Raw genomic sequence first — 12,803 nt, 5'->3', positions numbered from 1 at the left:
CTCTCCCCAAGGTACGCCTAGTGCGTACGGCCATACGCCTGGCGGCGCCACTGATCATAATTGTCTTTCAGATCGGAACGATTGTGTAAGGCCACTATGATCTCAGAAACATCGTTGGTTATAGCCCCGGCCTGTATTAGAGTCCGGCCATTATTTACCTCCTCCGACAGCGAGACCGGCCAATATTAGAGTCCCGGCCAGTAATGGAATACAGGCCAGTATTAGAGGATTTACGGTATGTAAAATATTTGATGATTATTATTATTATTATTATTATTATAGATGTACAAGTAATCCATATCCAGATGGGGCTTAAGACAATCTCTCTATCTTCTTAGTAGTTTTGTGTAAATGGTTGTTTGTCAAAACCGAACTGAAATTTTCTGGCCGTGTAGTCACTATAAAGGTAATAAAAAATAAGCAATTTAAACTTGCTAGTATATTCCATATATAAACATGCAGTAATCCATGAACATTTAGACGATTTGAAGTTGATCAAGTCAAGGTTTACAAGGTTATTTAGTCTTATGTGTAAATTTACACACACACACTCAGGACCTTGTTTTTTGTTTTTGTTTTTTTTCCCCCCCAAATTCACAAGGTTTTCCAGAGAGTGAATTACGAATAAATCCGTCTGTATCAGCTCATTATCTCTAGCTGCTTTATCCTGTTCTACAGTGTCGCAGGCAAGCTGGAGCCTATCCCAGCTGACTACGGGCGAAAGGCAGGGTACACCCTGGACAAGTCGCCAGGTCATCACAGGGCTGACACATAGACACAGACAACCATTCACACTCACATTCACACCTACGGTCAATTTAGAGTCACCAGTTAACCTAACCTGCATGTCTTTGGACTGTGGGGGAAACCGGAGCACCCGGAGGAAACCCACGCGGACACGGGGAGAACATGCAAACTCCACACAGAAAGGCCCTCGCCGGCCACGTGGCTCGAACCTGGATCTTCTTGCTGTGAGGCGACAGCGCTAACCACTACACCACCGTGCCGCCACCTTCAGACCCAATGTTTCCTAAACCTGTTCTTATCTAGTTTTATTCAACTTTGAAAGTCATTAATAAAAAATCTAATTATTCATACTTTGAGATTGTGTATTCTACATATGATCAAGTTGACTATTAGCAATGCATGACCACAAACTCTGCCCTCTAAAAAGTAAATCCATCTCTGGAGGGAGAAAAAATACAGATTTAGATTAGATTAGATTAGATTAGATTCACTTTATTGATCCCACATCGGGGAAATTCACGTGTTACAGTAGCAAGAAGTTGTCATACAGATAACAAATAAAACTGAAATGAAAATTAGACAAACGAAAGATTAAAAAGATTGACATATCAATTGCATTGATGAGAGATGGCAGAGGTAGTAGTGGTAGTAGATTTAGAGCTTAATTTGCAAATACATTTGACTGAAGAATTCATGATGGTGTTCTACATTTTCTACAGAAACGTATTTCATGTAAACATTCCGGGTTGCCCCCAAGGATTCTATATGTTTCAAGGAACCCATATACTGTTATTACAGATCCAATGGATAGTGATTGTGCTTTTAACAATGAACATTGTTGCAAAGCAGCTTTACAGAATTTGAACGACTTAAAATATGAGCTAATTTTATCCCTAATCTATCCCCAATGAGCATGCCTGTGGCGACAGTAGCAAGGAAAAACTCCCTCAGACAACATAAGGAACATATCTTCTGCTTTTACTGCAATTTACGCTCCTAAAGACTGCAGTTTAGGACAGATTATAACGATGCAGTGTTCTGTGCTTTGCATTAAAAACAAAATTGAAGACTGAGCACTTCACAAAGGGATTCACAAAACTGCTGAAAGGTTGTGAAGCATCTTGTTGGCCTGAGCTCAATCTGGCAGTTACAAAGATCTGTTGTGTTATATGAGCTCTCTGTTCCTGTTATGCCTTTTAAGTAGTTGAATTGCCAAATTGGAATACAATCTTGGCATGATTTTATCTCTCAGTGGTCTAGATGCCAGTTTCACGCATCTTAATTGATGGACTTGTGCTTCATGCTACTAGTCACCTTTTTTTGAGGTGGTTTCTTTGATGAACATTAAAGCTGGAGCTGTGGATGCAGTTTTTCTCCTTGGCGTAAAAAGTGCGAATAGATCTCATTTTATGTTTATTTTAGACAGACAGCTAGATAAGCTCACTGCGACTTGCTTGAAAAGTAAAATTTAAACTTGGTATCTGACATATTCCTGTTTCAGAAGAATATCAAGAAATGATTGAAAAATCTAACTCTAAAATCATTGAAAGGCCTGTTCTGTTCCTATCCATTCTGAGTCATGTCTGGGTGAGCAGCTTTCTAGGGTTTGCCTCTTTTCAGTTGCTGTTTGAGCATTAGGTGTGGGGCTTTCTCAGGATAGCCAAAAGGCAAAATCCTAGCTTTATAAAATTCTGGTAAAATGTTTTCATCCTACTCAAAAACCAAAACAGAACCCCACTGAGTGAAGAATTCAACAGAATTATTCATGGTTTGGCATGTACAGTGGTGCTTGAAAGTTTGTGAACCCTTTAGAATTTTCTATATTTCTGCATAAATATGACCTAAAACATCAGATTTTCACACAAGTCCTAAAAGTAGATAAAGAGAACCCAGTTAAACAAATGAGACAAAAATATTATACTTGGTCATTTATTTATTGAGGAAAATGATCCAATATTACATATCTGTGAGTGGCAAAAGTATGTGAACCTCTAGGATTAGCAGTTAATTTGAAGGTGAAATTAGAGTCAGGTGTTTTCAATCAATGGGATGACAATCAGGTGTGAGTGGGCACCCTGTTTTATTTAAAGAACAGGGATCTATCAAAGTCTGATCTTCACAACACATGTTTGCAGAAGTGTATCATGGCACGAACAAAGGAGATTTCTGAGGACCTCAGAAAAAGCGTTGTTGATGCTCATCAGGCTGGAAAAGGTTACAAAACCATCTCTAAAGACTTTGGACTCCACCAATCCACAGGCAGACAGATTGTGTACAAGTGGAGGAAATTCAAGACCATTGTTACTCTCCCCAGGAGTGGTCCACCAACAAAGATCACTCCAAGAGCAAGGCGTGTAATAGTTGGTGAGGTCACAAAGGACCCCAGGGTAACTTCTAAACAACTGAAGGCCTCTCTCACATTGGCTAATGTTCATGAGTCCACCATCAGGAGAACACTGAACAGCAGTGGTGTGCATGGCAGGGTTGCAAGGAGAAAGCCACTGCTCTCCAAAAAGAACATTGCTGCTCATCTGCAGTTTGCTAAAGATCACGTTGACAACCCAGAAGGCTATTGGAAAAATGTTTTGTGGACGGATGAGACCAAAATGGAACTTTTTGGTTTCAATGAGAAGCGTGATGTTTGGAGAAAGGAAAACACTGCATTCCAGCATAAGAACCTTATCCCATCTGTGAAACATGGTGGTGGTAGTATCATGGTTTGGGCCTGTTTTGCTGCATCTGGGCCAGGACAGCTTGCCATCATACAGTGCGTTTACATGCACATAGAGAAAATCGAATTTCTGCCGTAGCTCGACTGAAATCGAAGTTCTAAATGGCATGTAAACACCTTAGCTAGGCTGAAATTGAACCGAACTTGATTTCTCGCAATCGAGCTGCACGACCTAGATTATGCGATTTTTGCCGAGCTACTTAGTGCATGTAAACTCTATCGAGCTACGTATTCCAGCTACTTACTTCAGCACTGCCCCTTCCGGAAGTGACGAGTGACGAGACCACAAGCGGGAAACACAACAGCCTCGGTCGGGAAAAAAAAAAAAAAACCTCGGTCGGCATGACACTTCACCTTAGCCGCCCACTTTATTAAGAACACTTCTGTTCGTACATACAAACTACAAACACTCTTCTTAGAGTTTATTTTATTTCTAAAAGGGACAGTGGACAAATTAAACATTATCCTTGTGGTAAGGACAGATGTCTGTACAAGGTTATAGCAGTACATGCTAATTTCCGCCTGTAGTCCCTTTGTTTATACTCTTGAATAGCTCTTCTTCATGACGACAACCGGAAGTGTACCAACACGATGGGGCGTGTAGCGCCACCTGTGGCTCGGGTGCACAATGCACCTCACTCAATAGCTCGATTTCACAGTATGCATGTAGGATTGGATTTCTCTGGCACCCCTGCTGGGACCCTTTGCTCGATTACCGACAGCAGCTCGATTTGGATGTGCATGTAAACGTACTGATAGATGGAACAATGAATTCTGAATTATACCAGCGAATTCTAAAGGAAAATGTCAGGACATCTGTCCATGAACTGAATCTCGAGAGAAGGTGAGTCATGCAGCAAGACAACGACCCTAAGCACACAAGTCGTTCTACCAAAGAATGGTTAAAGAAGAATAAAGTTAATGTTTTGGAATCCTTTGCTATAGCCTGGGGAACATGTTAGAAGGAATCTTGATTAAATGCAAGATCTCAAAGCATGAGCTGTTGACATTTTTTGGTTCCCTTTTGAAAGTAAATCACTTGAAATTGAAAGCTTGAAATTTTATGCTTGAGTCTTTCCTGCTTGGAGGAATAAAATAAAATCCAATGTTGTAACCCCTAAATAGTACTTAAGATCAATTTATGCTTAATCTGTTTAATATTATTCATTGTAAATAAAATCAACTTTAATGAAATTCACATCATATTGTTAAAATATAAATCATTACAGTTGATTTTTTTTTATGCATTTTCCCCCCTTACTTCTACAAATGATGACTGTTGATGAGAATTTGTTGTGGGGCATTCATGTAAACCTGTCCCATGATTTCCAAAGGTAAAGCCTTCCATTTCTGGTTCATCATAAGCAGTGTTTCCCCAGAAATACTTGCACACACACTGCTTCTTCACTGAACTGAAATGACCATGTGCTTGCCGAATAATGGAGAAGTGTGGACGAGTGTGGATTTTATACTGCCAATCAGTACTTGTTCCTGCAATCACATACAGAACTGTGACTCATGTAGGTCATCTCTCTTTCAAACAGCATTGTTCATGTTGTCCTGATTATGAGGTCTGTACATTTTCCCCCTTTTTTGTGCCCTGTTAAATTGACCCTGTCCCTCTTAGCTCTGAACCTTTCCATCTGAAAAAGCCTGCACAGCAGCGAGCTGATTTGACCTGGATCTTGCTCTCTGATTGCAAGTGTAAAAGGATGTTTTATTATACAATGGGAAGCCATGGTCTAAAGGTTAGAGAAGCAGCTTTGGGACTAAAAGGTCACCGGTTTGATTCCTTGGACCAGCAAGAATGGCTGAAGTGCCCTTGAGCAAGGCACTTCTCCTCAGGCTGCCCACTGCTGTGGGTATGTCAGGGTCCTGCTGTACATCACTCTGGATAGAGTGTCTGCTAAATGCCTGTTATGTCATATAATGATGTTCTCCGTGTGTAGATATGAGGCTGGGATTCCATAAATCTCAGCTAGGATCCTTTTTTAATGAGCAGCGCCAGTTCTTTCACAATAAAAAGGGTCTGAATTATATTAAGCTTGCTCAGTCTGCCACTGAGTATCATTTTGGGTTGGTATTGACATGTCGAGATGGGCCAATTTGTTCCTATGATTTCACAAATCCTGTAATTCATGCAGCATTAGAGGTGTGTGTGTGAGGCAGGGTGAGTGAGAAATAAGCGAAGTATCATTACTCACTTATAGTGAGTAATATATTTAACAATTATTCCATGAAATCGAGTCATACATGAGCTGATAGCCAACGAGGTGCGTGGTGCCGAGTGGACTATAAGCCATATACGACGAAATTGAGTGAAATAACTGTTGTATTCTATCCACATTCACTGGATTTTGAGAAATCGAGCATTTTTATTTTTTGCAAATTCGATAAATAAAAACTTTTATACAAAATGTCCAACAAAATCATTTCCACTTAGAATGTAAACAAACTGGTGAAATGACAGTAGCAATTTGTGAAAAATGCTATAATAATAATAATAATAATAATAATAATAATAATTCTTGAAAAATAAAAAGATATGTTCTTATCATCAAATACTTTTATTCCATATTTTGTTGCTTTTTTGGGGGGGTTGTTTTTGAGTAGAGTTTTTATTTTGTCCTCTGTTGGTTCAGCAACACACTCCGCCGTTTTGTTTTTTGCAACTCATGGTATGAGATGATATCCTAGTAATAGAGTAGCCAATCAGAGCACGGGATTGCTCATATCCAGTGAATGTGGATAGAATAAATATATATTCGTTATAGCCACATTCACTGGATATGAGCAATCTGTCTACATTCACTGGAGATGAGCAGTCACACACTCTGGCTAATCTACTGCTAGGCTATCAACTCGTATACTGTGAGTAGAGAAAAACAAAATGGTGGTGCATGTTGCTGAACCAACCAAGGATGAAATAAAAACTCTACTCGAAAACAAAATACAAAAAAAGCAACAAAATATGGAATAAAAGTATTTAATGGTAAGAACTTTTTTTTCAAGAATTATCATTTTTTCACAAATTGTTACGGTCATTTTGCTGGTTTGTTTGCATTCTAAGTACAAATTATTTTGTCTGATGTTTTTGTAAAGTTTTTATTTATCGACTTTGCAAAATTAAAAACGCTCTGTTTCTCAAAATCCAGTGAATGTGGTTAGAATAAAACAGTTATTCCACTCAATCTCATTGTACATGGCTTACAGCCAACTCAGTGCTACACGCATATATAAACTCAGATTGTAGCCTGAGCATTCATTATTGAACCACATTATTTAATGTGTGCATGCTATTAAAAAAATGCATAGAATGATAAAATATAGATTTTAAAAAAGATCAACTGTCCTTTGACATACTAAGATACTGCTGATATGTATGTTGATAACTGAGGTTGATAACATACTATTTTATTGTCCATTTTATACTCCACAGAATCAGTGAATTAACCCAGCTCTCCATGAGCCACAAGAACAACAACTTTATTTATTACATGTACACTTAAGCACAGTGAAATTCCTCTCTGCATTTAACCCATCTGAAACAGTGAACACACACACACACACACACACACACACACACACAGCTACATATATACCCAGAGCAGTGGGTAGCTATGCTACAGCACCCGGGGAGCAGTTGGGGGGGTTAGGTGCCTTGCTCAAGGGCACTTCAGCCCAAGGCCTCCCCATGTTAACCTAACTGCATGTCTTTGAACTGTTGGGGAAACCAGAGCACCTGGAGGAAACCCACACAGACACGGGGAGAACATGCAAACTCCACACAGAGAGGCCCCGTTGGCCACTGGGCTCAAACCCAGAACCTTCTTGCTGTGAGGCAACAGTGCTAACCACTACACCACTGTGCTGCCAAAAAGTACACCATCAACATTTTTCTCTTTGAATAAATCCATCCTCCTTCCCTCCCTCGTCGGCAGCACATACTGTAACCACACATTCATTCTTCTGAAAGAGTAATTCCAACTCTGAAATGGGAAATTATACAGTTAGATATTTAATTTTACAAATGTCTTTGACTGAAAAGATTGTGAAAGTGCTTTATGAAATTGCATTTCACATAAACATTTATTGCTTACCCAAGAAATTCAACTAGACGTCTGCTGTAACTGAATTCTGAGATAATATTTTAGATGTTTCTGATGTTTTCTCAGTACAGGAAAATGTATGGAAATGACTGGCTGTTGTAATCACACATACGCTATAGATGCAGTAAATAGAGCACATTTTCACTGTCCATCGTGCACTGTTTCATTAAGAGATGTACACTTGCCCTCCATCTGACATCTCTAGGTGAAACCTGCTGCCCTGCAGTTCCATTTAGTTTATCCCTATAGTGCTTAATGGATTTGTGTTTCTATAGAGACAGTTTATGTTCTCAGTTGAAAATCCCAATTGAAACCACTTTATAAGAAAGTGCGGAAGTCTTTCATTTAGAAAAGGACCATAAATCGAGATTGTGCTTCAGGTTTGAGGCCACTCAGGCTGGCTTGATTTTGTTTATGATGCCTGATGTGCAACTCAGGTTCCTGTGTGGCCACATCGCCTGATTCAGCTCTGAGTGAAGATGATGTGAGAGGTCTACTGAGTTATTGATCTCTTGTTTTTATTTTAGATGACTTTCATTACCTTTGGTGAGTCAAATAGTAATTAATATAGAATTTATCCAGCTATTCAAACTCTAGGGGTCTACACACCCTTGTTAATATTGCAAATGAAACCAAGATAAATCATGTCAGATCATTTTTCACCTTTGATGCCGTATAGCAACCAACAAAATTCAAGTGAAAAACAAATAAAAGCAGTGGGGATTGAAAAAGAATAACCTGGATGCACAAGTATGCACACCCTTTTATAATGGGGAATGTGACTGTGCCTAGAATGATCCCATCATACTCAAACTCATGTTCAAAAGTAATTATTATACACCTGTTATCAATGAAGTGATTGTGAGTAAAGTTCAGCTGTTTCTGTAAAACTTTCTTGACATCTTGGTTTCATCCGACAGCTGTATCCATGGTTCACAAAGAGCTTACAAAGTGTGTACAAGATCTTATTGTCAAAAAGCTATTAGGAGAGGGGTCCAAAAGAATTTCCAAAACATTTAGATGTACAATGGAGCACCAGGAAGGCCATCATCAACAAGTGGAGAAAATGGGCACCAAAATAACATTACCAAGAACAGGATATCCCTCAAAAAATTGACATAAAAAAAGGGAGGTTGCCAAGAGATCCATACCAACGTTAAAGGAGCTGCAGTAATATCTGGCAAGTAATTGGTCACTCCTTGCATATGACCACAAGCTGTAGTATTCTTTACATATCTGAGCTATTGGTGAGGGTAGCTAGACAGAAGCGCTTTCTCATGAAAAAAAAAAATCCTAAATCAACCTAACCCATGTGGGAAAATGTGTTATGGTCTGATAAGACTAAGGTAGAACCTTTTGGGGCATAATTCTAAAAGATATATTTGGTGCAAAAGTGAGAGAGCTTATCACCCAAATAACACCATAACCATGGCTAAGCATGATGGTGGCAGCATCATGCTATGCCCCTTTTCAGCTGGGACAGTATATCTTCAAGTATTGATATTTTTGCCTTATCACCCACCCCCAGTCACTATCACTAATTATGCCAAGGAGTTAAGACTTGAGTATTTAACAGTAGAAAATTTTCACAACAGAGACAAGTGTATCTCGAGTGCCCTACAAAAGCTTTGGAGTACCATTTTCTTGAGGTAAATGGCAAAAATGATGAGTGAATCCCACTTCACAGTCACTTTCCCACTAAGACCAGACACCAGACTCTCTTTTCCCTCATGCAAGAGTGCACAGTCTCCATTAATGAGCAAAAGGCGAAGCCAGGAGCAGCTGTAAGGTCCGAACAATTATTTTGCATTTGCCTTTCCTCTGGGGAGCCGAGCCCCTCAGGGCCTGTTGTGGTAATGGAGAGTGACAGAGAGGAGAGAGATATCACAACAGGCAGCAGCGATTGCTCATATCCTCTCTCTTCACTACCTTTCAGCCCAGCTGAGCCACTTGGCCCCTATGATCGTTATTATGCATAGCTTCCTTTTTGTTATTCACCTGTGCCAGCGTTCACTTCCTCCTAACTCGCTGTCCCCTCCACTTCTTCTGGGAGTCTTTTCTCTCATTTGGGTCAGAAGTGTGTGTGTGTGTGTGTGTGTGTGTGTGTGTGTGTGTGTGTGTGTGTGTGTGTGTGTGTGTGTGTGTGTGTTGGGGGGGGCATGCCTCTTTGTCTTTACTTTAAAACTGTGTGTGTGTGTGCTTGTTTTAAGACGATGTGTATGCATGTGTGTTTGCACATTCTTTTATGTTTGTGGACTGCATTGTGAGGTTTCAAGAACGTTTTCTCTCCCGCATTGCTATAATGTCAGTGTTGCTATAAATACATTTTAATAAGGTTGAGTGATGATATTGAGATGATTATTTAAAGATCATTAGATCTGAAATAAAACTGCCGCAAAAGCACATCATGCATTCTGACACAGAGCCATGACCGTGTACAGAGGTTAACTGAGCTCTGCAAATTCCATTTAAGCATTGCCCTTTTTTTTCCCTCTAAAGCTGCATGTATATTGCCATGGCTTATCTTGCAGCCCCTCCTGGATGCCTTGGCGGATCTCCCAGAGTGGTATGGTGTGAAAGCGATGCAGGCCAACTGGATTGGGGAATGCTCAGGCTGCTATTTTGACCATGTGCTGAAGGTGAGCCCACTCTTTCTCCTGATTGGAAAAGCCTTTTTTCCCCTCCTTATTTTGTATTCATCTTTTCCCTATTTTTTTTCCTCACTGTATTTAACTGTTTAGTGTCTTTGTGCCCATGAATTTCCATCATGGCTTCAAAAAATGCATTTTGTGCATTTTATTAAACTGTGTGTCAGCTTCAGCTCAAGGCTATGTGTGCGGCTCTTCCTCTGTCTCATTATGAGAGGAAATATGTTCAGTTAGCAGTGGCCTTGCTTATTAAATTTCATTTCCAAAGGGTTGAGCAAGTAGTGTGTAGATAGGCAGAGACAGATGAGATGGTCAGGGTTGTTGTTGCATCTCTCAAATAGATTTAAAGTGCAAGTGATTTTACTTTACAAGAAACAAAATCCTTGAAAACTGTGTTGATGTTACTCAGAATTAAGTATTTTGTCTAATCTTTCTCTCTGTCTCCTTCTCTCTCTTCTTTTTTTCTCTATTAGTTGGATGGCAAAGAGACAGGTGAGGTGCTGGCTGCTTACACATCTTCCCCTGAAGCTGTGTTTGGAGCAGCGTTCATCTCCATCCTGCCTTCTCATCGGCTTTTGCACGGCTCCAGTCCTGTGGGACCTGCCCTGCACAAAGCACTTCAGCCTGGAAGACGTGAGACACACACACACACACACACACACACACACTGCAAAATATATAAAGCTGCCAGTTTATTTGGTGCAGCTACCTTTTTGCTGTATTAGTACCATTTTATCAGATATTCCGACCATAAAGGTGCATTTTGTGCATATAGAATTACTGCATTATTGTGTGCTACTGTGTCAAACTATCCCTTGAACAACGTGAAAGAATAGCCTTAATATATTATTAAAGTGCAATACAGTTTTGAATAAATGTTATAAATAAGCATGATTTCAAAGTTATCATGCTTATTATTTTAACCATTATTATTGTACACTAGCAGGTTGCCCAGGTTTTGCAAAATTCTGGGTTGTCCCCAGACTTCCATGTCAAATTTGGTGAAGATCCGTCGAGAAATGGTGATGTTAACCCAAGACAAGCAAAAACCAACATCACCACCCAGGGGCCCACCGGGGACCCCCTGGGGCCCAAATATGGAATTTCTGAGTTCCGGCAAATTGTGGCTATCTCCTGTACCTACATGCCAAGTTTAGTGAAGCTCTGTCGAGAGTTTGTGTTGATAAATGTAATGTGAAAGGCATTGAGGGATGGGGTGGGTGGATGTTGTGCCCCCCAGGGACCTCCCTGGGGCCCGTGCATGAATTTTGTTTATATCTGCAAAATTCCGGGTCATCCCCGTACCTACTTGCCAAATTTGGTAAAAATCCATCGAGAAATGGCGACATTAGCTCAAGACAAACAAACTTTGCTGCTTATTATATAGATTAGCAGGATAAAAGGAGTCGTAGCAACAGATTTTCAAGTCTTTAATTTGTCAGTAGTTTTTGGATACTTGAGCTATAAATTGAATTGTTAGCTCTAGGCGTTTCATTGTATATAAGTAAAACACTGCTATTATTTCCAAAGAAAGTGCTACAGTGACCATTGTAAAGGGTACAGCTGTCTTCCTGTTTAATACCAGAAACCATACACACGATATATTATATGGACCCGAGTGTTTTACTGGGAAATATGCCACTTGTATTTTTCATACGAGCTACATCCAGGAGATCGGGAACCAAAACCATGACATAAATCTCTATATGTCATTCGTGAGGAAATCGATGAATTGTTTTGATAAATTTGGGAAATTTTGTTTCTGAATGTCTATATGATAAAAAGAAAATCACATGTTTGCTTCACGATATGAAGTTTATCTTCTCGTGTTGAAAAACTTGCAATTTTTCATATGAAGTACATCATGGATCTGAGTGACGCATTTAAATAATATTGGCTGGCTTTTTTCGTGGTATATCAGATATATTCCATTCAGCCAGCATGATATTGAAGGAGTCTTCGACTCGTTCAATATCATGCTGGCTGAATGGAATACATCTGATGTACCACGAAAAAAGCCAGCCAATATTATTATTATTATTATTATTATTATTATTATTATTCAATGGAACAATTATAGATTTTACAAAAAGTTAAGAACAGGGGGGGAAACTTACCAATATTGAATGTTGATTCTGATTGCAATCAATCTGTCAATCCAATGTACAGTACATGTACAAAGTCAAAGTTCTAACAATAAAAATGGTACAAATCCAAAAAGCATGAACAACAACCCAACTTATATACAAGCTATATACAGGTTGACAGTTCAAGTTCAAAGTTACTTTTGGTAGTAGTTAATTGTTCAATTGCAGTTGTTCAAAACAAAAGGGCTTTTTTGAGTGACGTCCACGAGTGAAGTCCTCTTGTAAAAGTCTCCGTCACTTTTCCTCACCTCCAAGTAGAACTTTGACAATTGAACAGTTTGACTGTTGAACAGGCTAAACCGACTGTCTGCTAGCTGCACAGAGTTGTCACTCAGGGTCCACTACATTGAGACTGTGTCTGTTCCCCGAGCTCAACAAAAAAGTAGAAATATTCAGAGAGTTTGTTCCAGTAAACTAATCA

The 12,803-nt window shown here is 39.5% G+C and overlaps 1 protein-coding gene across 1 annotated transcript in view; it reads left to right on the top strand.

Annotated features, from left to right (window-relative positions):
* Positions 1–12,803, top strand: part of lars2 (leucyl-tRNA synthetase 2, mitochondrial) — a 101,341-nt gene that overhangs the window by 39,280 nt on the left and 49,258 nt on the right. Inside the window, exons 8-9 of the mRNA XM_060922316.1 lie at positions 10,119–10,226; positions 10,709–10,868. Coding sequence (XP_060778299.1) covers positions 10,119–10,226; positions 10,709–10,868 — 268 coding nt within the window. The remainder of the gene's footprint in view (positions 1–10,118; positions 10,227–10,708; positions 10,869–12,803) is intronic.

This window comes from Neoarius graeffei, chromosome 5 (assembly GCF_027579695.1).
Source record: "Neoarius graeffei isolate fNeoGra1 chromosome 5, fNeoGra1.pri, whole genome shotgun sequence".
NCBI lineage: Eukaryota > Metazoa > Chordata > Actinopteri > Siluriformes > Ariidae > Neoarius > Neoarius graeffei.
This window is presented reverse-complemented; position numbering and strand designations above follow the sequence as displayed.